General features: G+C 42.5%; 1 protein-coding gene across 1 annotated transcript in view; it reads left to right on the forward strand.

The window, feature by feature from the left end:
* Window positions 1–3,189: 3,189 nt before the first annotated feature.
* PHLPP2 (PH domain and leucine rich repeat protein phosphatase 2) overlaps window positions 3,190–27,451 on the forward strand; it is a gene marked incomplete at its 3' end in the record, with an annotated part of 34,985 nt that continues 10,723 nt past the window's right edge. Inside the window, exons 1-11 of the mRNA XM_082005902.1 lie at window positions 3,190–3,365; window positions 3,830–4,074; window positions 13,329–13,462; window positions 16,566–16,756; window positions 17,507–17,632; window positions 18,798–18,952; window positions 22,983–23,129; window positions 24,476–24,706; window positions 25,397–25,599; window positions 26,106–26,166; window positions 26,911–27,006. Coding sequence (XP_081862028.1) covers window positions 3,228–3,365; window positions 3,830–4,074; window positions 13,329–13,462; window positions 16,566–16,756; window positions 17,507–17,632; window positions 18,798–18,952; window positions 22,983–23,129; window positions 24,476–24,706; window positions 25,397–25,599; window positions 26,106–26,166; window positions 26,911–27,006 — 1,727 coding nt within the window. The 5' untranslated portion in view covers window positions 3,190–3,227. The remainder of the gene's footprint in view (window positions 3,366–3,829; window positions 4,075–13,328; window positions 13,463–16,565; window positions 16,757–17,506; window positions 17,633–18,797; window positions 18,953–22,982; window positions 23,130–24,475; window positions 24,707–25,396; window positions 25,600–26,105; window positions 26,167–26,910; window positions 27,007–27,451) is intronic.

Raw genomic sequence — 27,451 nt, forward strand, 5'->3', positions numbered from 1 at the left:
TTGCACAGAGTATTTTGTGTTTTGGGAAATAGGCACTTTGTCATGTATTTCTGAATCGAGCTGAAGGGGGTGATACATGTACCTGAAATGCATTTTGCTTGAAGCCATCCCTTGGCTATGAAGTACTCCTTTGTAGCAGCCGAACATTCCTGTTGTCCTTGGAGCTCTTTCCCTTCCCCTTGCTAAAGGGATGGGGTACTAATGTTATGCCAGAAGGAAGGCCAGGTTTCACATGTTCCCATATCTGCAATACTAGATACCATTGCTAGCTCCTTGACCCTTAAGTGCATCTCTGAAGCTCTGTGCTGCTGCTTTGTTTTCTCACTGGAGAGTATTCGCATGTCCACATCTAAGGCACTCTGAGGATAGGGTGAGTCTTTTCCACCAGTTGAATGCAACAGTTCTTACAGGTCTGGTCAACATTTTCCTTGCTTCAGTGTAAGGGGAATATAAAGGGAGCAAGATACAGGCTTCATGGCTAATCTTACTAATATCTGCATTGGAGACTTTGGGGCTGGGAGAGGTTGGATGTCTGTTTTTTCAAGTGAATGTATGTTGAGTCAAAAAATGACAGAAAGAATAGTGGCCATAATGGACCTGAAGGGGGAGAAGAGAATGTCCTAAGATTCAACTTTGTCCAGATTTTGATGGGACAAAATACGGCCTTGAACAACCTTTGAAGCAATAGCAGTGAGGGGACTGCCACCTATACAGTACCTTGGATATATAACTCAGAAGATGCTGAAACAGCTGGGAAAGGTGACTTAGTGCCTTCCCCGAGGCTGGTACTAGCTGCAAGATAGAGCAGCAAAGATGGCTTTTTTTTTTTTTTTATGATCTGCTGGTGCGCTTTCTATGTATTCATTTTCTACTTGGGAGCTGTGAGGGAGGAGCTACTGGACTGCTTCCCTCTGAACTTTCACTCTATTCCTGTATATTCCTTTTTCTTTCCTGATGTTGTAATTTACATTTTACATAAAGCCCCATCCCACCTCTTTGACAGTATAGTTAAACAAAAACAAAACCCCAACAAACCCAACCAAATTTAAAGTGAAAACATGCCATTTGAGCAGGGAGCCTGGTGGCATTCGAACTTCTGCTGACCTATTTTTGAGATGTTAAAAATTTACATGCTGAGTCTTAGGTGAGTGAGGAGCATAACGGATGTAAACATTTACATGGGATGCATTAGACTTCTGCTGTGTGTATTGTCTTTTGGTTGAAACAAATTATGAAGTGACGAATAAAATGAGTCAATATTCAATGATTTAAAATTGTGCTGTGTTGCTTTTTGCTAGTACAGAGGGATAGGACTTACTGATTCTTAATGTTTGGCCATGGCAAAGTCAGATGATGTGAAATAATCAGTAAGGGCAGAATTTAAAAAAATTCCCAGGAAAATTTAGAGAGCAAAATGAGTACACAATTACAAAATGCCTGAACAGTTCATGTGAAATAGCACCCTGAAAGAGCTTGTCAAGTACTAGCAGCAATACTTGTCCAGGTGCTAGAGAGGTGTGACAAGATCTGAACATGGGGAATTTTTTCCCTGGTGTTTGCAGTCTTGCTGATTAAAAAGCTCTGTTTCATACTCCATGTGCCTCTGGGACAAGGATTGTTGTAATCTCATTGTCCATCAAAGCAATACACGTGCCTCCTGTAAGGTGGTTCTTTACGTTTTCTAGTCATAGTAACTTTTTATTGTGTAACTTTTCATGTGTTTTCTAACACATGATTGCACTTCTCTCTGCAAAGTATGATCTCCTCTGTATTGCCATGCATCCTTCCTTTATGGAAATTCTCTTGAGGCAAAGCAGTTACAGAACTACAAAGCTGTAGCTAGAAATGCATTGTAATTGTGCCTTTCTTCAGAGAAAACCCAATGAAAACTTCATTTTTTAAAGTTGTCTTAGCTTGTATGTATAGTCTGGAAGTGTTAAGAACTAGGCAGCCTTTCCTGTGACTGCCTTGGTTTAAGGACATGAATTAATAGGAAGTGCCAGGGAGCACTTCTAACCTTGCTGGTAAGATGGGTTGTCTGTCAGTACCTTGGTTTTAAATAGGAAAGCCCTCCAGATACCAGAGAACTTAAAAATGGCATCAGAAACTGCCTGTTTGTGGCAGCAAATGTTCAGTCACCTTCAGCCCTGGTGCTGGAGTGGGACAGACCGTTGGGAAAGCCGTTCCTTGGGGTTCCCCTGGCGCATGGGGCCGAAGCCTGGGGGGTGCTGTATGGCCAGTGCTACATACAGCACATGTGCCTAGGAGCAGATTCGCAATGCTGCTTAGCAAAACGCTCAGATAGGCCAGCAAGAAGGCAGGAAATGTTTAAAGGAAACATGTAATAGAATTGAAAGTGTTCGGTGCACTGGTAATGCCAACTGTGAGAATTTGGAAAGCATGCCTGGACTTAACTCTGAGCTAAGGCCAGGAATTAGTGTAGCAGAAAGAAATGTGATGATGACAGGCTAAAGTATGTTAATGTTTGGAACTATTGGCGATTACGGGGAAGGTGGGAAGCTTCTGTTTTGTTTTTAATGTGCTTGATGCTGTTCGGGAATGAACTGTAGCTGTCTTAAAGCATTAATCAAATTCCGGTAAACTGCACAGCGATGATGATAGTTATTAGCAGACAATAGTTAAGATTGCCTGAGCTAACGTGGTGGACCGGCGCAGCACTGTGAGGAAGATGATGGTCAGAGGGAAGGCTGATGGGTAACACACGCTGGAGGTAAGCGCAGGAACTCTTCCGGTAAGACAGTTTTGGAGCATATGGGTAAGCTTGTTCTTTCCTCAGCTGGTTAGTAAGTAGTTCATACCTTGCACTTCTTACGTAGCAGCTGCTTAACTTACGCTAATGAAGTCACATAAACGCAGTGCTGGTAGTGCTGCTGTCGTGTGCCGCCTTGCTGGAACCTCCTGGCTTGTCCCCCGCCTCGGCGCTCGCGCTCCACTGCACGCAGGAGGCGTGGGCGCGGCCTGAGGCGGGTGAAGTAACGCAGCGGCTGCGCCCCGGCCGCGCTTCCGCAGCGCTCCCCTCTCGCCACCCGCGCGGGGGAGGCCACGACACACCGCTGTGAACCGACAACCCAGCGGGCCCGGGCCCAGGCGGCAGCGCCGCTGGGGGCGGGCCCTCGGGCGGTGGAAGCCGGCGTGCTTCCGGGGCGGGGCCTGCGCGCAGCCGGGGCGGAGCCGCCGCTGCCCGGGGTCTCGCCGTCCGGCCGGCGATGGGGGAGGCTGGGCCGGGGCCCGGGCCCGCGCCGGGGCCCAGGGAGACGCCGGAGCCTGAGGAGGACGAGGCGGCGGCGCTGGGCGGCGCGCGGGGGGGCCGGACCGGGCCCCATGGCGGCATTCGGGTGCTGAAGGTGAGGAGGGGACTGGGGCCTGCGCTGCGCCGGCCGTGCGGGGACAGCTCGGCAGCGCTGGGGCGAGTCGTCGCCGCGGGGCCGCCGCGGCAGTTCGGCGCCGCGCCTGGGGCGCTGCCCGACTCGACCTTGGCGGGACGGCCGGGTGAGTCCGGGGTCTTTCCGTGCCCATGTGCGAGCGAGGCGGCCTGGCGCTCTGTCCGGCCCGGCGTGGCCGGTGCCCGGGGGCCTGTCGCCGGCGCAGCGGCTCCCGCCGGCTCATCGCGAGCGGTCATGGGGGGGTGCCCGGCGGCGCAGGAGCCCCAGCTGAGCGGAGCGGCGGGGCTCGCCCCGGGCCCGGCTGCGCCTGCGGCCTGTGGCTGCGTGCGAGCTCGGGCCAGTCAGCTGCGGCCGTCGAGGGAGGAGGGCAGTCAGACACCGAACCGGAGGCGGCCGCTGACACTTTGGTTTGGGCTGCCTTGCAGAGAAACGTGAAGCGCAATGGGAGCAGGAGCTGTTTGAACAGGAGTCGGTTTGGTTCCCGTGAGAGGGACTGGCTGAAAGAGGACGTCAGACGAGGCTGCGTGTATGTTTATGGAAGAGATTCCGCAGCTGCTGCTTCTTCAGACTTGCGCTTGGTCCTCTGTACAGTGGACACGCCAGCGTCTGAGATATGCGATGGAGAAGGAAGGAAAAACCTCTTTTTGCAACTTCATGGAGACCTGGTCAGGTGAGGGCTGAGAAAGGATAAATCTCTTTGAGAAGTGTTTGCTTTAGTCTTATAGGGCTCTGTTCACTGTGTGCCTACGTATGTTAGCAGGGTGGATATGTAACAGACAGAGGTGGTAGCAGGTAGATACAGCCTTGAGTAATACAATTCATAAAAATGGGAGTGCCTTTCACACATCTCTTAAGCCATAGGTGTTTTAGCTGGAAGGGTTTGGCTGGTGCTACCTCACTTTGTAGGTAGAGGCTACTGCTCATATGCTCCTTTTAGTGTCCAGTAAAACTTAAGCTATTTAAGAGTCTTTAAACAGTTATTCTGAGCTGGTGAAACATGTAAGGTACTTCCACAGTTATGTCATGTAATATTTATGTGTTAGTCATTTTTTTTTTTCTAAGAAGACTTGCCAGGTAAATAATAAAGGTAGACAGAAAGATAGCATAGTAAGGGTTATACAAAGAAGACTTAAGCATCAGATTATATGTTTTATGCCTGCAGACAATTTAGGCTGAAAATAGAGCCTGATTTAGGCTCAGGGTTTAATGTGCATGAATTTTATGCTGTGGGTTGGGTGTATTACAGACTCCTCTAAGTTGACAGGCTCCTATTAGGTTTGTTAGGATTTAGACTTTGCATCGATTCTTCTGGACTTATGATTCAGTTACAAAGTCACCACTTCTGTTCCCGCAGGAAAAAAATTGCTGTGGCCTTCTTACTTGAAGGCTAAGTGGTAGAGACAACACACGCTGAACAGGACTAGTAGCTGCTTTTTGGTAACAAAACAAAAGTCGTAAGTTCCATGCGTCCAAATTTTAAAAACATGGCATGTGTTTGATCAGGTAGAGGGAGGGAGTGCTAGTGGCGAGAGATACAGAGAATAGGATGTGGTCAAAACTGACTGTTGGAAAAAAAGTTGTTTAGACCTATTTGCCTTGCCCAGCCTGGGTTATGGGAACCAGGGATAGGTTAGTTAGAAATACTCTGTGAGGATAGATGGACACTTGAATGTAGCCATCGAGGCAACTGAAAATCTTCATTCATTGCTTAAAGAATTTATAAGGAAATTGGCTTGTTTTGGACCCTATCAGTGTGTAGATTTTCCAGCATTTAGAAAGAAGGGCAGAACCCTTTACTGCAGATCATGAAAAAGGCTAGATAAAGCTTGTAGATGTGTTCAGAGAGGAACATTTTGACTTTTTTTAGCTTTTGAAATGTTTTTGTGTTTGAATTCTTTCAAACATCTGTCTCTCTTCTCATGCTAGGTAGCTGTGCTGTCTTTGATTTGCGGCAGGCTTTGCAATGGATTAGCAAACTGGTCATGTTACCAGTGTTTTGGAAGCAAGCACCGAGTTGTAAATGTCTGGTTCCCACTCTTGTTGCCTCTTGGCGTGTCTAGCACTTTGTCAAACTTGGTTTTAAGTTTCATGAAAAGTTTTTGATTACAGTCTGTTCCTTCCCTCTAATTCTCAAAAGGTATTTGCCACAGAAGAGATCCCTGAATCACTTCCTACTGGGAGTGCCCTCAGTAGAGAAATGGGAGTTACCAGTATTGCTTCAGTAACATCTGTGTTAGTAACAGGAAGCAGGCCTGAATGGTACCTGCTTGCATGTCCACAGGAAGATGACAGAATGCTCAAGATATCCCCATGCCCTGTTGAGATAAGTCCTTCCTTTAACAAAGTTTGATGATTACTTTAATATAATGTGTTTGTGAATACAAATTACTCTGTTAAGCATCTGATTGCATTTTACCATGTTTGTCTCCCAAACAACTTCTGAATTCTTCGCCCTTTTAATATCAGTAGGTGACTGACTTTCAGAAGCTGAGTACGGCAAAGATTGATTTGGCCCCTGCTTCAGAAGACTGAGAGCTGGACAGTAGACGGAAGAATAACATAAACCTTTTTTGTGTATTCACTTTAAATATTCAGTGGTGTCCTTATATCATTCTGCATTTCCCTTTCAAGTCTATGGACAGGGGAGTCAGTTTCTGTCAGAATTTTCTTCTCCACAGTGCACCTCAAGGATCTTTTGAGTTCTAGCTAGAATCTCTTCTTATGTTGGCATTCTCTTATATTCAGAAATTATACCTTCTTGCAGAAGGGGGGAATTAAACAAAAATAGCACAGATACCTTCTTTGGTCTGGACACTCCTCACAAAAAAAACTTAATCTACAAAGGTTTGGAAACTTGACTTGCTTGTGAAAAAGAGCTACAGTTGCAGCAGGAGTTGTGGAACTCTTGCTACTTTTTGTTGGCTTTTCTGTCTCATTACTCTTTGCTTAACAGAGATGCTTCTCCAGCTATTGGAAGTGTCCAGTACCTGATGTATGATACTGATGTGGATATAACGTGCTGTTTGTGTCAAATAGCAGCTGCTATGACAGCCGGGGTGTTCTCTATGTGCTAGCAGTCAGTGTGTATTGCACTGGCTACAAGATGAATTTTACATTTCTAATGTGGTTGCATGCCAGTTTGGGTTTCATACCACATTGCTTTCTCTCAAAGAGAAAGCATATATGTCTACCTCAAGCTTTAACTATTGCCTTTGGAACCTGTCAGCCTTGATCATGTTAGTAAAGAAATTCCATATAGAAACTGCCCTTCCAGATACTGGTTTTGGTTTTCCCTTTCGTGGCCTATCCCAGGTTTTTGTTTAGTGAATCAGATGGCTCTTTACAAGAGTTTGGACCAGTGATCCATTCACTCAGGTCTCCAGAATGTCACCAAAGGCATTCAATGAATTTCTCCCTTTCCTGGTTTGAATATCGTCTGTAGGTAATGAGCTGGTTTGTTCATTGCTTTATTTACAAAGCCCTGTGCTGGACCTGTGAGTATCATTAGCTAAACGCCTGAACTCTGTGCTGGTGTTTCCTGGGTCACAGACCCAGCTTATGGCTAGTGCCAAAAGAGTAGCTGTGCCACAGGCTGGGAGTCAAACACCCTTCCCACTAGGTCTTCAGGGTTGAAATGTGTGACAGCAAGCCACGCTTCATCTGTGGAGTGGTCAGTCATTGCCTCTTGCATCCATGCAACTTTTTAGGTGTAGATTTTTCTGTAAACTCAAACTCTTTTTCCTAGGTAGTGAACTTTGAACAATTTATGGTATTTTGCAGACAACTTGAAGAATTCAGAAGACTTAACTTTTTGGCAAGGCTTTCATCTTCTAGCCAGTAGCAAGTAAACCTAGATGGTGCAATACTACAGATTACTCTTTTGATTGGTTTTCAGATAGGAATGGTACTATGGCAAGAGAGATACATGTGTTAGGGGATTAGGCTTGAATAGATATTACCGCCAATGTTCCTTTTGTACATGGCTTTTTTTTAGGAAAAAAACCCAAAACTGAGGGCATTGTGCTTGACATCTGCAAGAAGCATATCAGTTTGATTTATGTGTACAAGAAAGAAAATTAAGGGTTTTTCAAATTAGCCTTTTGAAACCCTGCAGCAGTAACTCTTGCTGAAGTGAAAGATGAGAAGAATAAAAATAATGAAAAAATCAGATCTTATCTCCAGAAGGGGCAACTATGGTGGGATAGAGTATCCAGCTTTTTGAGGAGGGTAAACCACAGTACTGTACCTCAGAGTATTGAGCAACCTGAAGAACTGTGATTTAATTTGTGTCATATGAAAAGCACTTATCCCTTTACTGTATGAAGGTTCTTCCTAAATCCTGATGTGTAAGAAGTATGTTGTTCAGCGTGTGCCTGCAAAAGCCTCAGTCCATTCAGCAACAAAATTGTAATGTTTGAGTGTTGGTTGTTTTTTTTTCCTAGGAAATCTAGATGCAGACTACTTCAAGTGTTCTTTTTGTGAGTGACATTCAAGCATTTATGGCTCCTGAGCCATGGATCACGTGCTGGAAAAGCTGTTTTCTGGCAAGCATAAGGCTTTAACAGCACAAGAATTGGAATCTAGGCATTGTCAAGGGAAAATTGGGCAAGATATTTGAATATCAAATCAAATCTCTCATATTCTTCTTGGATTCTGCACTGAAGGGTGTAGAATACCTCAGGGTTTACTGTGTTGGAAGTCAGCATTGTTTGGTGCAATCTATTATTTATTCCAGTTTCTAGTATCTCGCCTGTTACAGGAGATGGATACACAGGTTTGTCATTTCCAAGATTGCCTTAGAAAGCTCTCTTGAAAGCTTGGTGTCATGTTCACTGCTATCTGTAGCAAAAAAAATCAAGTGATAATGTAAACCTCAGTTACATATTTATAAAAGTGCTTGGCTGTATAAGCTTTTAGCTCTCAACAGAAGGTCCTAAAAAAGACTGAGAGTGTGCATTTGAACTGAAAAAATCTCTGCAAAGAGACAAGCATTGATGACATAACACTCTTTTGAACCAATCTCTTGTCCTGTGTCCATCTTGCAAAGCAGGGAAAGAAAAAGCGTTTCATAAATCAGCTTTTCATACTTGTACAAAGAGCTCTGTCTTAGCTGGACTAGTATGTTTCCAGGAGTTCCAAGAAGATGAGCAGTGTCAGACTGATTGGTGGTGCTGCAGGTGATCAGCATGGTTTGAATTTCCATTCTCAACTGCGGTTTTCCTTTTTGAGCTTTTTTTGTTGTTTGTTTTGGACACTATTTTCCATTTTATTTTGGGAAGCATGGGATTTGGTCCTTGTTTATAGGCTTTCCAAACTATTTTGGAAGACTTCTCATCTCACTGAAGATGTGAAGTGGATGGCATCATCAAGAGTGAAGTCATCTCAATTAGAGGCACGTTAAACTTTTTGTGATACTGAGTCAAACTTGGATTCTGCTTCTAGACACATTAAATAGTACCAGGTAACTTCCATGTGGTTTTGGGATTAAAATTTGATGCAATTAGAGCTAAACAACTAAACCTAGACAGGTAGAGAGGAACCTCATGAAGTTCAAAAAAGTGAAAAGCCAAGTCCTGCACCTGAGGAGGAACAACCGCAGGCATTAGTACACACCGGGGCTGACTAGCTGGAAAGCAGCTTTGTGGAGAAGGACGAGGGCATCCCAGTGAGCAACAAGCTGACCATGAGCCAGCAACAACCTGGGCCAGCAGCAACCTGGGCTGCATTAGGAGGTGTGTTGCCAGCAGGTCCAAGGAGGTGATCCTTCCCCTCTGCTGGCACTGGTGAGGCCACACCTGGAGGGCTGCGTCCAGTTCTGGGAGTACAAGAGAGGCGAGGACTCACTGGTATGAGTCCAGCAAAGAACCACTAAGATGATTAAGGGACTGGAGCATCTCCCATCTGAGAGAGCTGGGACTCTTCAGCCTGGTGGAGGCTCAGGCGGATCTTATCAATGTGTATAAATACCTGATGGAAAAAGATGGAGATGGTGGAGCCAGACTTCTTTCAGTGGTGCCTGGTGACAGGACCAGAGGCGATGGGCACAAACTGAAACACGGGGAGGGAACATCAGGAAGCACTTTTTCCCTGTGAGGGAGACAGAGCACTGGCATAGGTTGTCCACGGAGGTTGTGGAGTCTTCATCCTTCAAGATATTGCAAACCCAACTGAACAAGGTCCTGGACAGCCGGCTATAGGTGGCCCTGCTTGAGTAGGGGGTTGGACTAGATGATCACTCCCGAGGCTTGTTCCAACCACATTCCGTTGATGATAAAAAAAATTAAAAAAAAAAAAGTTCAGAAATCTGATTTCCATTTTACTAGTGCTAATGGATGGACTGACTTTGGAAAAAGTATGTATTTAAAGTCTTAAATACTTGCATTACTGTTTTGTATGATTTAATGCCATACTTGCCATGGAGTTTAAACTCACTTTCTAGTCAGCATAACGGGGTAGAAGTATCTGTACTGAATTTTTGGCAAGTTGAACAGCAATGATCATCTGAGCTCAGTAATTTGGCATTACATACCTTAAACTCCTGTGGATTCTGAGCATTTGTTTAATTTGTTTTGGAAAATTTAGGTGAATTTGGCTTTCACAATTTTTTTTTCTTCAAAAAAGGCATTACAAATAATTTGGAACATGGCAGAAGCTGTGTCTATGTCATACATGTGTGTCATAGCATCTCATTTGGATACCAGAAGAGAATAGTTAGGCCTGGGGAGAGAGGGAAGGAGAGGGGTTGTGCTTTCTGCTGAAATTTATCTGAATTTGCATTAAACTACACTGGCTAGCTCTTTATTTCCTTTTCGTTACTGGTTTAAAGAAGAGGCAGAAAGAAAAGGCAAATTTTTTTTTCTATTTAAAAAAGCACCACCACAAAAAAACACAACAAACCAGCAGTAACAGCAACAATGGCATGCATTTGCTGACAGTCACCTGATTACATCTTGACCTTTAAATTGATGTATGAATATTATTTTCATGTATGAGTTTTGAAGTATACTTACAGTACATATCAAATTGCTATCTGACATTGCTTTTAGTCACATTGGAAGCTTCACAAAATTAGGATAACTCCTAAAAATCAACTAAAAATTATGACCAGTGACAGATACTGGTATGAATAAACAATGTTTTCTACTGGTTAAGGCAGCTGATATTTCATAACCTAAAATTTAAATCCTACTAGTCCAATCAAAGAAGGAGTAAGAACAGAATTCCAAGCAAACCAGGAATATCTCTGCTTTGCTCTATCAGGGAGTGATCCTTTGGGTGGATTTGAAGATACAGGTTAAGGTTTTCCTCCTTTATCTGTTAAAGCCTATTTATGGGTTGAAATTTGCCAGTAACTTTCTGATTATATTTAGGGCTCACTAGAGACTAGAGTCTGCAAGGCCTGACATCAGTTTGTTAGTTAGTAGAAGTTCCAAGAGACAATTTCTGAAGTGAGAGGAAGGGGGTTATTTCATATACAGCCTTCTGGCTAGCAAGTTGATGTATTTCCATGTAAAACAAAACAGGGGCAGCAAAGTTGCCCTAATCAGGCTTAGTAAACATTAAGCAGTAAGAACTGGTTTTCTGGATCAGCTGTATATCAAGTACATTGTCTAGGGTAGAATTGTCATTGTTTTGGACCATAACTTTGAGAGTAATGCTGTGTCTGATCCAGAGGTCCTGTGTGTACAGTGAAAGAGTTGCAATGTATGTGCTTGAAATACCTGAGGTGATTTTACTTTTTGACGTCTGTCCTGTTGACTACAAAGGAAGTCTGGGTGCCTAGATACTTGTGTAAATGGTGCATGTTTTATGAAATCAATCCTGCCTTAATTATGAGATGGCATTTGTAAAGCTGTCAGTAATAGTGATAATACTATAGTACAATCATTAAAAAGAACCAGAAATACTTTTGTTCTTCAGTTGAGAAGAAGTGGAAAGGTTTGGTATGTACAGTAATAAAATAGTTCACGTTAAGACATGCAGTATAAATGAAGTATGCAAGGCAACAAAGTTTAGTAGAAAACAGGTCTTACCGAACAAACTTGATCTTGATGCTTTGAAATGGCAGGGTTGGTCGCCAAAGGCATTAGTCATTTGTTGCAATGTGTGATGTTGGATGTGGCTCTGAGCAACCTGATCTGCTTGAAGATGTCCCTGCTCATTGCAGGAGGGTTGAGCTACGTGACCCTTAAAAGGTCCCTTCCAACCCAAACCATTCTGCAGTTCTATATTCTGAATGTCATTGGTAGAAAAGCAATGCACAAGCCAGAATATCTTACAATATTGGCTGATATCTTACAAATTGGAAACTGTTACTCAGTGTAAGCCCCCTTTTTTTTTTTTTTTTTTTGGGATGAGGGGTAGTATATGTCTGAATGGAGAAAGGTAGACTTGTACCATTCAGTTGCTCTGTAAATAATCTGCAGCTAAAAGAAAAGTAACCGCTCAGGAAGGCATGGGTGGAAGGAGTGATGAGTACTGAGAAGTCAGGGCAACAGGTTGATCTAGACGGTTTAGCATACACTAGTCTCTGGAAAACGCTGCTTTTAAATACCACAGGATATATTTATGTAAAAGCGTACTAAATACTAAAGCGGAGCGGAAGGAGGCCATAACCTGCAAAAACTGCAGTTCATGAGGACTCATGGATTGAAGGGATATGAGTGAACGTGCCAGTTAGTTGAGAGCAGCTTTGATCCAAGAATACAAATACTGTTGAGTATTTGGTTCTACTGTTGAGTAGAACGACGAAGTCTCTGTATGGTTTTGTGTAGTCAGTGGATGGATACAGCAAACAGTCATGGTGCTAGTGCTTACAGAAAGTTGGTAAACAAAAAAAAAAAATCAGTGGTAAAAATTATTTTGAGTCAAAGTAGACTCATCGTGCTGCAAGAAAATTTTAAAAGCACATTGAACCTCATCTTGAAGAGGAAGTTTGAAAAGACTAGTCTCGTGATTTATAAACACCTGTTTAAAGAATAGGTGACAAGTTGAGGTCCAGTGACCATAATCTGAGACTAGGCACTGTTAGATTAAAAATGGGGATTTTTAATGGTAGATAATGAGTGGACCACTGGAGCAATTTATTTTAACTCACATCTTACATTTTCCATGCTTAATCTTCTACACTAAGATCTTTTTTCCCTAAAATAAAACTTCTAATTTAGCAAGAAACTAACAATTCAGCATCTCTGGAAGAAGTGAGATGAGAGGATCAGAAAACTTAGTTTCTGTTCTGAATATACTAAACCTGATGTTTCAGGAGAACTTTTTCTTACTGATTATTTCTTATTTCTAAATAAATAACTTATTCAGTGGCTAACTTGAATAAATCCTTCTTATGATGTGTTGCAGTTCTAAGAACATCTTTTCTTTAAATGTACCGTTTGAATGAATTTGCCAAAGCATGAGAACCTTTCACTGATGAGAGCTAAAGAGAATGGGAAATTTCTTTTTTCTTTCTTCTTAGAAGCCATTCTTCAGAAGGATTCTCCTATGCTTTGCTCCAAACTGCATTTGGAAGAGAAATTAGTCGAGTTTTTTTGTATCTTTCAGTCTTTATATGTAGGGTTTTTTTAATTACTTGGTCTCTGCTTTTTGTGCAGTATTTCTGGTTTTGTTTCTTGTCATTGTTTCCTCCTGGTGCTCCTTAAATCATGGAATGGAAACGATCACTCTGGATTTTATGGCTTATGCGTATCGCTTTTTCTCTCTGTTTCCCTTCTGCAATGTAATTTTTCAAGTGCTACAGTTTTTAAGTGCTACTTGACAAGCAGGAAGCACAGACCCCAAGGATGCGTGCTTACCAAGCTTTTTCAGAGGAGTAGAACAACCATTATGTCGGTATTCCTTACACTTTAGCTGCGATGAGACTTGTTTAATCTTTTTTGTGTTCTCAAACTACTTTCTTGTATATTTTGACAGGAGGCTGGAGCCCACAGAAAAACCCCTTCAGATTGTGTATGACTACTTGGCTGGGTTGGGTTTTGATGATCCTGTCAGAATGCAGGAAGAGGCAGCAAACTCTGATCTCAGCTGTATGATTCGCTTTTACAGTGGTAAGAAATTGTGTGTGTGCACACTGTTGCTGTTCCTGTAGCTTTAACTATGAAGTGGAACTCGGCTGAAGCCCAAGTCATTGACCTATTGAGTTTATAGATGGCTACATCAAACACCCAAAGTACCAGTAAGCATGTCTTAAAATACCAAGTTTTCAAGATTAATATTAAAAGTACCAGTAAGCATGTCTTAAAATACCAAGTTTTCAAGATTAATAGGAAAAAATACAATTCTGTAGTTCTCTTGATCCTATCTATGGCTAGAGAAAAGCTAGCTCCACAGGAAGACACAAGATTTCTCTGTCTTTAGTTTCCTATGTTACAAGAGCCTTAGAGCTGTTAATGGGATCAGAAACATATTGCAGTTCAGTCTAGATATGCCTGAATATTGTGTTTCCAAAAGGTTTATGGGTATAGGCAGGGAAGGTCCTCATCAAATACCTCCACAGACTGTAAATAAAGTATGAAAGTGCCAGCTGGTCAATAATAATGCAGGCTGCCATTAGAAACCCAGTGCATTTCTTCCTTATATCCAGTCTAAATCTACCCTCTTCGAGTGTAAAACTGTTGCCCCTTGTCCTGTCACTACAGGCAAAAAGTAAAAACTCTCTCTGTGCCTTTCTTATAAGACCCCTTTATATATTGAAAGGCTGCAAGGAGGTCTTCCCAGAGACTTTGCTTCTCCAGGCTGAACAACCCGAACTCTCTCAGCCTTTCTTCATAGGGGAGGTGTTCCAGCCACTTGAGCATTTCTGGGGCCCTGCTCTGGACCTGCTGGAGTACTGAGAGCAGCCTTCATGTTACTTTCACTCCTTGGGGATGTCTCTTGGATTTCTCTGCTCTCTTGCCACATTTCTGTCTGCATTTCTCATGTGATACATTGGGTTTGTTTCTTTCCCTGGTGCATGGTGAGTACTTATGCCCAGTTGGGGTAATGGGAATACAAGTGGATTAATACAAATCTCACATTAAAAAGTAGTGAGAGGGAAGCGTGCTTCCTGAAGTCTGGCTGTTTTGATACCTGTAGGAGCCCAAGAGTTTTATGAGGGCAGAAGGTGTGTTAGATTGTCTGGGAGAATGGGGGGAGGGCTTCCTCTCAATGGAAGTCTCTTGGAGAATGGAGGCCACTGACCCAGGCTTGATGGAGCAAGCTCAGAGACCAAATGTTATGGGGTCTGTCATGCTTCAACAGCAGATCAAATGGAAGAAGCTTTCCAGGGCCATCAGACTGTTCATCTATGTCAGGTGTGACACGTGTGAATTGTAGAGGGTCACACCCTCTCTCTGGAAGGGAATGGTCTTGATTCCTTGTATTGCTATAGCTGGACTTGTGTAACTTGTGCTGTTAGAGGTGCCAGCTCTGCCTATTGATGGCTTGTATCCTTGCTCTGCATGGGAAAGCCTGTGCTCGCTAGTTGGAGCATGGGGGTAAGCATCGTCGCGGTGACATTCAAGGCCAAGCTCAGGAGCTGCAAAGGGTGACAGGAACTTGCCTGTCCCTGGAGGTTAAGACCATTCTTACACATAGCTTGAGGATTTGTGAAATAGCTCAGCTTTGGAGCAGAAGTCTTTAAACATTGCCCCTGGATGTTTTCTGTAGCACTAGGACATACGTGTCGTGGATGCTTCGGAGAGGATAGGGAAACGGGAGGATTGATGTAGCTTCTTAGTACTGGTGCTTGGAACAATGCTGCTGTGGCAGTCAGTAGGATACCACCTTTGGTCCCATAATTCTGTTTTCTTACAAGTCTGGGGCTGATCTTTCAGCTTGGTGAAATCCAAGCAATATTTTCTGTGGATGATTAGAGCTTTTCAGCATTTTAAAGGACATCTTATGCCAAACTTCGTATCCCTGAAACAAAGCTACTGTTGTAAATAAACAGCCAAATAGTTCAGCTAAATTCAGCCCTGTATAGACATCAAGACAACGCTTTAAATTTGGTGAGCTGAAGACACTGCTTTCTAACTGAGAAACAGTATTCCAGTCAGTGATTAACTTTTTGCTCCTAATAAAAGTTTAGAGTGTGGTTTGTGTCTGGAAGTGGGGCATGCATAACTAATAGTGAGAATATTTTTCCAGCAGATCTAATTGGAGTTTTTGTCATTTTCTGGCATATATGTTGGCTACTCAGTTCTTCTGTCTGACTTTGGGGGAGGTGGGTAATATAAATACCTGCAGGTTCATGCTGTTCACACTTGCAGGACAGTTCAAGACAGAAGCAGCATGTCAGTAACAACTTACCAAAAAATGGATGCTTTCCTAAGTAAAAGAAACAACCTGTTGCCAGGATCTGTCTTGGGGATTATTTAGGATAAAATGAAATATAAATTTAATATGAGATTCCTTCCACTTGAAACTTGTAAGTCCATCAGCTCAGGCTTATTCCTTTTCTTTAAAATATTATATTAAGTGACTATTTGGAAAGTTTTCCTAGCCAGTAAGATAGTATAAAGAGTGGACAGAATCTTGAAAACCACCTGGGGGTCATTGTCTTGAAAAAAAAATTAGATCAGAGGGGCAAGGAGGTAGGATGACCTAAAATTACGTGTATGTCCATTAGAAGGCTGAAGTAGAATTCTGCTTTGCTGGTTAGAGTCATAGCTAGCAGTGCACACAACACAGCTATAACAGTCGGTGCTCGTGTCCTTTCACTTGAATCATCTTCAGGGAAAGAACTTTCTTCTGTAGCTGATTTTCCAGGCCTTCCTTTAAAGCCCAGTAGCAGCCACTTATTTGATGCTTTCTGTGACTTTACTGGACTGAACAAGAATTTGAAATTGTTTTTCTATTGTATCTGAATGAAGGATGTTTGGCACGTGTATAGGTTTGCTAAGGTCTGTAATTACCTGTGAATTAAAAACACACTAAATGGCAACCATAATAATGTGCTGAAAGGCGTACAGTGGTTGCTTATCAGACTTTGCTGCACTGACTGAGGAAGTTGCTTGTCCTCTGCTTGAGACTTTTTTTAAAGTGCAACTTGTCTTTACCTGTTGTTTACAATAACTGATTTTGCATGTTACAGCTGTGTTGCTATTTGTACTCACAGCTGAGAATGAAGAACAAATGGAACGTAAATGCTAATGTCCCCTTTTTCTTCAGAAAAGCCATGTCAGGTGGAACAGTTAGATCGCATCCTGCTCTCTGGAGTCTATAATGTACGGAAAGGAAAGACCCAGTTGCACAAGTGGGCAGAGCGCTTCGTGATTCTCTGTGGTACGTGCCTCATTGTGTCCTCTGTGAAAGATAGCCATTCAGGGAAGATGCACATCTTGCCTCTCATTGGAGGGAAGGTAAGACTTTTCTTGGTTAGCTTCCTGTGGCTTAGAAAGGAAGAAGGGATTATAATGATGGGTATTATCCACAAGAGGTTAATCTAGGCTTTTGTAACAAATTACTGCGTAAACATGTGCAGAGAGTTGTACAACCTCTTTCGACTTGCTTTGCTTAGATAGTAGTCTTAAGGCTAATAAAACAAAGAGACACAGTTCAGCTTTCAATGTTCTGAATAGGCATTCTGGAAATTATTACGTCGTGGATCCAGATGTGAAGAAGGATTTGGCCTTCCAGTACTTAAAGGGGGCTTGTAAGAAAGATGGGGACTTTTAGTAGGGCCTGTTGCAATAGGGCAAGGGGTAGTTTTAAACTAAAAGAGGGTAGATTTTGACTAGATATAAGGAAGAAATTTTTGACAGTGAGTGTGGTGGAACCCTGGCCCAGGTTGCCCAGAGAAGTGGTGGATGCCCCATCCCTGGCCTCATCCCAGGTCAGGTTGGACGGGGCTCTGAGCATCCTGATAGAGTTGTAGATGTCCCTGCTCATGGCAAGGGGTTGGACTAGATGGCCTTTACAGGTCCCTTCCGACCTGTACGATTTGACGATTCTATGATTTACTTCTGTGTTTCTCTCCAGTAACTTTACAACTGTGTTTTCTGCAAAATGGAGTGGTGTTGGTAGTCGGTAATACTTTACCCCAGACTTTAGATCCATTGTAATTGCTGGAGTTTAGGCAGACTGTTTTGTTTTCAACTCTCCCTTTGCAGGTGGAAGAGATGAAACGTCGGCAGCACACACTTGCTTTCACATCAGCTGGAGCACAAGCTCAAACGTACCATGTTTCCTTTGAGACGCTGGCAGAGTGCCAGCGGTGGCACCGACAGGCATCCACGGTGAGGCTCTGGAGACTGCAGTAGGTCGGGTGTTAGGTACAGGGTAAGGAGGGTTTCGTAATGCAGGCTTGGTATGCAGGCAGAGATGAAGCTATGATGCTGGAGAAAATACCCAGGACACCTTCCAGGTTTCTTCATTTCTTACATGCTCAGGACTACAGAGGTTTTCTTTTAGCCTTCTCTTTTGTCTCTGCCTGTGCAACAATGTTGAGTAGTAGTTCTGCATTTTCTCACCCCCCTGCACCTATTGAGAGTAGCTAATCACCGGTGACTAGAGCAAACCCCGGGGACTGGCTGACTTTACAGCTGTAGAGACCTATGAACTGCAGCTGTTGCCATATTTGAATCTGCCTAAGCTGTGGCCTGGGCTGGCATGGGGCTACCCTGATAGTCAGCAAGGGAAGTGTAGCTTGTTCGGACCTGTGTCCTTACTCCACATTAAAGTACAATCAGATGGTGATAGCTTAATGCTGAACCACACTTTGACCTCATATATATATATATATATATATATATAAAAAAATTATGACATGAGTTCAGGACAAACCAGAGCATAATATCTGGATGGAAGCACCAAAGATGTTGAAACAAAGTATACTTAAGGAAAGGAGATCTGATATTTGCAAAGACTTTACAAAATGTTGCAAAACCTTAATTTATGAAGCGTTTTCATTTAACAGGTTGTGTTTCCAATATTATACCCTGAACAAGCTAACAAAGTTGGAAGAAGTAGCTAGGCTAAGGAGAGGTTCTGTAAACCTTAAAGGTCTGAACTGGAAAGTCAACTGCTTCCTGTTGCTGCTTGCATCTTTGGGAGGCACTCAGAGATTATGCTTTCTCAGCAGAGTTTCCTCAGCCAAAGATATGTGTTTTTCCATTAGATTGGCTCTCTTGTGGTCTACCTTTTAGGCAGCACCTATTGCACATAGAGAGTGGGGCTTTCTGTGTGTCCCAGTTGGTATCCAGATATGCATCATTGTGGTGGGACTTGCAGAAACAAAGGTAGCAAATGGCATAAACTCATACCCCATGGACTCTACATGGTGGGTACGAGGGGGTTCTTTCATGTTCTTGCAGATTGTTTACTACTTGCATTCTTTGGCCTTCCATTAGATTTCCAGTGAAAAATTCTTGCACAGCTGCAGCGCTTCCTCCTTCTTTTCAGGTTGTGTCTATGCGACTTAGCATGGTTGATCTTTCATGCTACAGCCTTGAGGAAGTACCTGAGCACCTCTTCTACAGTCAAGATGTCATCTACCTCAACCTACGACACAATTTTATGAGATCAAGTGGAGCAGGGAGTCTTGACTCTCTTTGCAGGTCTGCAAAGAATTATTTTTCTTTTACATTTGGAGTTCTTGACATGTGCATCCAGGGATGAAGAGGAGAGGGAGTGTATTGCCCATTCTCTTGGGATGGTAGAAAGATTGATCTTCAGAAAGCTCTAACAAATGAGGGTGCTTGGAAGTAGAACTGAATGGCACAGGCAGGCATAAACTTCCAGCAATTTACAGTACTTGTTTAACTCCCTTCCACAGGAGTTGTTTTTTTTTTTGTGCTAAGTTTGATCTGAGATGAGCCTTGTGGAGCAATATGCCATTTGTATGGACAAGATGCAATAGTAATATAAGGCAGCTTGCCAAACAGAACACTTTTGGGTATAAAATAAATGGTGGTGGAAAGCATAATGCTGCTGTTGTGGGTAAGTGTTTGTAGGAAGAAGTGTAGATCTGAAAAAGCCTGTTTTGGTAAGTTCATAATGTTAATGTGCACTTGGAATTGGCAGAGGGCCCGTGAGACTCCAGCTTTGCTTTGGGAACTTCTAATGATCTGCTTTTAAGAGAGTAGCAGTTGTGTGATGGTATGGAAGCATGATGTAGTCATCCTAGGTAAGTGAAGGAGTCTTAGAAAAATATTTTTAAATTCCTGAAAACCGTAAAAATCTAGAGGAAGATTAGTCTGTTGATAGCTACTGTAGCCATGCTAAAAAGAGTTCAAGGAGTTACTCTATGAATTTCAAAAGCCATTAGGAAGCCTGTGGCAATATTGTCAAATGGCTTTGTGTTTGGAACACATTGTACCTTAAGAAAAATGTATTTGGAGAAACTTTGCAAAACTGCACTTCTTTTGTTTGGATTGGGTTTTTTTGTTGTGTTTTTGTTTTGTTTATCTCTAGGGGCCTATTACCAGGTTATTTCATTTTTCTTCCTACATAGTAATGAGATATCTAGGTATCCATGAAGGTATACAGGGCAAAAATAATTGCTCACCTGTGGGAATTCTTTGCAGTTTCATTGAGGGCCAGAGTCTAGTCTGGTTTTGGTTTAATTCCAAACTTGTTTAAATGTTTTCTAACTGCTGAATTGTAATAGACTCTGTTATTGGAAAAACTGCTTAAAATAATTCAAGATTTTGCTTTCTATTTCTCTCTCCAAATACATTGTATGATGTTGAAAACCATATCGGAACTTTATTTTCTAAAATGCGGTATCCTTGGTTCACAGGATCAGCAAAGGGGCTTGAAATTTCTTTTGACCTTGCATGTAGTCAACAAGAGATCTGACATTTCAGAAACTCGACTCTTTTCCTGGCAGTGACTATGTCTGATGAAGCTGAAATCCTCAAACAAACAAAAGCCATAAAAGAAGCCCTCACTTCACACAATCTTGAATAAACAGGTAGCATTAGGTAGCCCACATAAGGCTGCTCATTGCCTTTTGAAAAGATTTTCTTTCTGAGGTTTTTAGGATGTTTATCAGGTCACAGTCCCAAATGAAGAAACTTGCTCCCTTGCTGTAGGTGTTATGAGTGCCCTAGAGATCGGCAATTCCGAACATCAGAATTTTTTGCAGTGACCAGGTCTCTTCCTCTGAGGAAATCTTTGAAATCTCTAGGAGTCTAATTAGCTATAATAATGGAACAAAAATAATTAACTAAAGGGGAAATGTTAAGCAAAGGAAATTAAATAACCCGACCTGTTTTGTTATGTCTCCTAGCTTATGTTTTATGCAACATACTGCCTTTCAAGTATCTCCTTTTTCTGGAAAACATTATGAAGTCTGATCTTCGTTGATAAGTGTATGTGTGTGCACATACACATATATGTATAAATACCCATGTCTGTTACCACCATTCTAGCTAGTTGATACAGAGTTGTACAGGATTGTTTTGGCAGCAGGACAGGATGTTGCATTAAATTGGGAATGTTTCAGGCCAGCACCAGTTTGGGCTGCTGAACAGAGGATGGTCATCCCATTGAGGTTTTGTTGCTGTGTTTCCATACCTCTTGGCTGTAATCTCAATATGCCCTGTGAGAGCACAGACCAAAACTTAAGGAGCCGTAATGATTTCAGGATTCTCATTCCCTATAATACGTGGTTCATGGATACAACTGAATGAGAGTTGGGTTTGCATTCCATTCCTACATCCCTTCTGCTTGAGAATATTGGGGCAAAGGAGAAGGAACAGAAGGGGAACTCAAAAGGCTCTTCAGTATTGTTCTCCCCATGGAATATGACAGTCTGCTTGAGGAGTCTCAGACCAAGCTGTGTCATGTACCAGTTTCCCTCCAGCTTTTGGAAACTTTTATACTTCCTTTTGTGTTTGCTTAGATATTGTTGCAGAGGGTTGGATTCTGAAAATTGGTTATGCTGTTGTGTTAAGTGCCATGCCTTTTGGGGCAGCTTCTCACTACATGCTGCTAATGACAGAGGAAGAGCTGCTTGGTGTTAAGGACAGGTGCCATAGAAAAAGCCATTGTAGAACTCTGGAGAAAGCAGTTTCATTAAAGCATTTCCTGATTCCAAAACCTGAGAACTGTGGTCAGTCCTGAATCTCTTAAAGTTGAACCAGTCAGTGAGAAAGTTCAAATCTGTAGGTTTATCCTCATTGTTTCCTTCTTTTCCATTATTATTGTGAAGTTCTGTGTGCAAGTTCCTGATTTTTTTATCGTTGTTAGATCTTTGCATCATACAATACCTTCCCGTTAGGAAGGCTGTTACCGCATCTTTCTCTTTGGCTTTCAGTTGCATTACAAGGGAGTCTGTGGCTGCGGCAAACATAAAATGCCTATGTCCTTATTCATATGACAGGGTCCTTTCTCAAAGCAAACAACCCATGTCCAAGTTTCAGATGTGCTCCCTCTTTTAAAAAAAAAACACATCTCCCCCAAGATTGTAAAGAAAAATGGAGAAATATAATGTATAGTTCGTCCAGAGATCATTCCAAGTATTCTGAATCCGAAAAAGGAGTCGCTATAAAAGAGAAAAAATTCCAAAACCTTTCCATCTTATACTTCAAGACATCTCAAGCTAGCAGTAATATAGCTCCCTCAACCTAATTAGCCTTGTTTTTGTTACCTGTGTTGAAACATTTGCCTCAAAATAAGAGCTACGCTCCATTGCCTAGCAGAAAGCATGGTAGGTGGAGCAGGTGAATGAACTGTATGTTTCCGAGAAGTACTCCTCTGGTAAATTCACAATTGTCTTATAAAAGTATGATATTAATTTCCCCACTGAATTAATTTCTGATGGTTCCAATTTGGTATGGGGAGTTTATTATTTGGGGAAAAATACTGTTGTTTTCTGTAGAAAGAGGTAGGAGCTCTTTGAGAAGAACCTCTTGCATATTACCCCAGCCCATGCTCAGTTTCTTCTCTCCATTTGGCCCTAGCACGGGGATAGAAGGAGCTGGAAGAGGCAACCATCTGTTAAGCACAGGTGGGGCCATAGTGACTCAGGGCTATGTCAGTCCTTGCGTGGCTGTACCTGTGGTACTGTCTGCCAAGGAAGTGGCACTGTGGACATGGAATCTCTCCCAAGGACCTCTGGGTGCAGGTCCTGGGGCTTCCCAGTGTGAAGTCAGCGCTTTCCTGGTTTTCGCTTTACAGCTGTGCTAGGCCTTCTGTTGTCCTGAGCTTGAAAAGGGTATTCCCCTCTTCAGATGCATTCTCAGAACAGTTCCAGTTAATGTTTTCAGCTACTGTTTTCCCAAGCTGCATAATTGTAGACTGTTACTCTAAATAATTCTTTGAAGGTAAATTTTTTGAACTGAGTATTCTTAGTCTCCTTAATCTCAGTAACAGTCACTAGGAGGAAGCCTGTCAGGAATCAGGGTAGAAGGGTGTTACCAATTTCTGCAGTAAAACTGTGGCACTTGATTACTTTCAGTATTACTACTGAGATGCAAAATATCAGTGACTTAAAACCATATTTGTGCAGAAACCCCCATAATGAGTTAGCTGACTGTATTGCCAGTGTACAAAGACTTAAAAATTCTTTGTGACTGTTTTTGTATGTTTTTGCTTTGAGGTCACGGAGGTTTGTGAATGAACTAGTATTCTTTCCAATAGGTTTTCTCAGTTGAAGAGCCTGAACCTGTCTCATAATAGACTGGGAGAGTTTCCTGTATCATTGTGCGGGATCTCTACTCTGACAGAGCTTAATATTTCCTGTAATGGACTTCGTTACTTGCCAAGACAGATTGGCAAACTGTTGAAGTGAGTATATTCTTATTATGTGTGGTCATAAACATCTTTGGTGCTTTGGTTGAGCACAGCTGATGTGAAGGTACTTCATATGAAAGTATGAGTACTGGGGCAGCCTGTTCTGCTCACGAAGACTGAATGATGCATTTGACTCCAGCCAGAAGGTCAAGAACCAAGATGTCCAATAAGGTTTGTTTTTCCCTGAAAATGAAGGTATCACAGTATGTTCTTACAGTTGCCATTTTAAGTCACTGGTATATAGCAAGTTATCATTCATCATTTGTGACTTCCTGCCTATTCTACTAGCTATGTAACATATATTAGTGTAAATCAGTTTTCTAATAGAGGAGATTAATTAATTTTGCCTATTTTGGAGTGGTCTAGGAAGACACTTAACAGTCAGTTATGATGCCTTGAATCACAGTGACCACCTTGCTGAACTAGAGTAAACATGAAGGCTTCCAAGCATATGAATATACTCTCACTTAAAGTTTAGTAAACTTGAAGCTTTTTATGTCCTCTGTGGGGTATGTGTTTTGGGGGGTTGTTTTTTGGGTTTGGGGTGTTTTTTGTTGGGTTTTTTTTTTACTTTGGGGTGGCTTGTATGATTTCTTGCAGATTTATCTCCAATTTTTATGTAAATTTGAATGCATCTTGTTCTCTTTGCATCTGCTGCAAATCCATGCAAACTTTAAAATAATTCGTCTTGCAACAGAAAGCTACCCTGTTCTTCTCTGAGTGTCTGAAAGGACAACTAGAATGTAAAAATCTGTTACCAGTGCGTTAGCGTGGTTAGGAATTGTGATTAAGCTGTGCCATAAGTGCCATAGATGTGAATAAGTGCCGTAATAGTGATATGAGATTCCAGTGAATGGATGATGAAGGTGCAGTTGATTTTTATTGTTCCTTATGAGACAGGTGTGTACTGTTACTGCTGTCGTTTCTGGTTTTAGTTTGTCATAGGTCTTTTAAAGATTGTCCAGCATGCTAAGTGAGAAATTCTTAATTTGTAGAAAACCAAGTGATCAAGTAAATATATTTCATTTACAACATAAGTTCTGATTTGTATTTTGCTTATGTTAACTTACAATCGTTAGCACAACTGGAAGTTTACCTCCAAAATAATTTAGCAACTGTTTGGTATTGCATGTATGTACATGCAGTTCCAAGCCTATTACTTGTGTAATAAAAGTACTCCAGTAATTTTATGTGTATAAGAATGGAATTAGCTGTCGGGTACCCTTAAAAAATAACCACACTGAGACCAGCTAGCTATATGAGGAAATTCACTGAAAATGCTAAATATAATGTTCTCTATTCTTTGATGAATTATTCTCCATTGTCTTTTACTGCTGCAGTCTCCAGACCTTCTGGCTTGATGGGAATTTCCTCACGTCCTTACCAGAAGAACTGGGAAGTCTGCAACAGCTCAGCTGTCTTGGGCTTTCCTTCAATAATTTCTGTGAACTGCCAGCAATTTGTGAGAAACTTGTAATCTTAGACAAACTGTCCCTGGCAGGGAACTTGCTAGAGACCCTGGACCTTGCAGTGCTGAACCGTATGAGTCACATCAAAAGTGTGGACCTGAGGTAAGGGGCAGAGGGGTGGAAACTTGCATACGTATATGAACCAGATTGCTACTTTCCATTTGGAGCAGAGGAGCTGTGTAACTTCTAGTATATTTTGCAGTAAACTAGGTGTAATTTTTTTTTTTATTCTGTAGCTTTTAGGGAGTTCTGTTGCTGAGGGTGTGCAGAATTCACTTAGAGAAACAAGGTTGACTGAGCAATGCCTGAAGCCACTGAGTGTTTCCTCTTTTGATATGCTGATAGCTCTTTGATGTCTCCTACACTTTTTTGCCTCCCCCAAGATGTGATCCTGATTCTTCAGGCTGCCTACAGCAAAACTCTCAGAATGGGACAAAGAATGTTTTGTCTGTGGCAAAGCAGTCCAGTATCTAGTCTCTGCATTAGCTTCCTGTGTCAGTGCAAAGTAGCTAGCCCTTAGCCTGGCTTCTGATTTCTAGACTGATCTTCAGAATCCCTTAGGCATTGGGGAATGAGTAACGTGGTTTCCCATAGCAACACTGACAGAGGAGATGTTTTTCTTTGTATTTGCTGCCTGAAATCCCCCATTGCTCCTCTCCTGTTTTGCTGTGCTCACTTTTGGCATTAGCCTTCGCCGGAACTCTTTCCTTTCCTCTTCTTTCTTCTTACTGATGTCCAGTGTTCAGTGTCCTATTTTCTGACTTTGTAACTCTTTATCTCTGTTCTGTTTAGGCTGAACAACCTGAAGAGAGCAGCAGCTGACACTCTGGAGGGGAACAGATCTGTGACTTACATGGATTTAAGAGACAATCAGATAACAGATCTGGATCTGAGCTCCTTGGGCAGCCTGGAGCAGCTGCACTGCGAGCGGAATAAGCTGAAAGAGTTGACGCTGAGTGGCTTCTCCCTTCGGGCCCTCTATGCCAACAGCAACTGTATGTGTCTCTGCCTTCGTCACCTGCCTTCTTCCTTCAAGCCATGGGAACAAAGGAAAACAGCCCTTCGCCTACACCCCCCCCAAAAAAAAAGTTACACTGATGTTACAGTAGTGAGACCATATGTGATGGGTCTTCTGGGGTCAGCTCCTAAGGATCACACATGCATGTGTGTGCAGGCTGTGTAACAGGGGGAGGTTGTGGGGTTGAGTTACTGTCCAAGTAATTCCTCTTCCAGTGAGATCTGTTTGGGAGTCCACAAATAGAAGTACAGTTCTCCTTTGTTCTGGTGCCGCACGTGGCAGATGGAGAAACGGGATAGTGAGAAGCTGTAGTACCATATAACAGATGATGAAGCGTGAACTCTGTCTTGGGAGGGATGAGTAGAGACCTTGAGTATCAATAAAGTAAGACTATGAGTCTCACTTGCTAGTTAGTCTTGTCTGCTTCTCTGCTGTTTTCCCTCTGAAGCTTTGCAGTCATAATTATTTGCTTTACTTCATCAGGTCTGACAGCTATCAATATTTATCCGGTTCCTGGTCATCTGACATGTCTAGAACTCTCTCAGTAAGTGACTATATACCACAGAATATAAAGCAAGTATCTGGACAGCTTTCCTGTTTTCTGCAGAAATGTTCTGGAGATTTTAAGCTTTTGAAAGAGTTGAGAGCAACTGAGGGAAGGCACTCTGTCTTCACAGTAGAACTGGAAAGCCCAGTGCTGAAGAATGGTTAAAGTTTCCCAGACCAGAAGCCCCTCTGAATCAGTGTGACCTGTCTTGGTGACTGGCTGTCCTTCGGCTGTAGGCTCTAATCAGGAAAAAAAAGCCAAGCAGGGACGACTGAATTTGTGGCAGCTTACTGGGCTGAATGGTGAGACTCTGTAGAGCAGGCATTTAGAGTAGCTGTCAGTGATCTCTGCTGTTGGCTTCATTGCCTTTTTCTGCCCTTGGAGCGAGCAGCATTGTGAGACCTGTAGGATAGGATGCCCAGAGGACGTGATCACCTTTTGCTTCAGTTCCAGGTTGACGCATGATAGCAGGATAGTGTAGGGTGGCCTGTTCTGCTGATGTCAGTGCTGTAAACAAAAAGCCTGATGATCCTTGCATTGGTATGTTCTAGCAATCAGGCACCAGCTCAGTTTGCATTACACAGCTAGCCATGAGATAAATTCCACATGACCTAGCTCAGATATTGTTCATTTTCTGCCTATTGTTTTTGGTTTGGCTGTCACTAATGTCATGCAGCATTCAGACAGGGTATGTTCTATATGGACTGCTGGTGTCTAACTTTTCCCCCTTGCTTTTCTCAGCAATCAACTGCAGTGTGTCCCAGACTGGGCCTGTGAAGCAAAGAAACTGGAAGTTTTGGATGTGAGCTACAACTTCCTTGTGGAGCTTCCATCGAGGTCAGCAAACTTTCTTCTTATACAGAGCTGAGCTTTCTTCTATGGTGAGCTGACTGGGGAGAGAGAAGCAGTGCTATTCCAGTTGCTTTATTCCTTGTGCAGAGATATAATCCACTTACTTTCTCTGTGCAGCATTGAAAATACTCTGTATTCAAATGTTGGGAAGAACTGGCTTCCAAATCAGCTTCTTGAATAACAGGGGCCAGGTAATTTCATCCTATGCTTCTGGCTTCTACTGCAGCTGTTGTCACCTGAAGTAGAACACACTGCTATGATTTATTTGTGTTACTATAGTGTCTGTGAACACAGGTCATAGGTGAGGCCCTAATATGCCTTTCATTGCCCTGCAGAGGTTTCATCTGTTACCTTTCATAGGGAGATATCACAGAGATACGATACAGCTGATCAAGGTAACTTTCACAACACATCATCAGCCAAAGCCTTT

This window comes from Phaethon aethereus (genome assembly GCF_964289735.1).
Source record: "Phaethon aethereus genome assembly, chromosome: 13".
NCBI lineage: Eukaryota > Metazoa > Chordata > Aves > Phaethontiformes > Phaethontidae > Phaethon > Phaethon aethereus.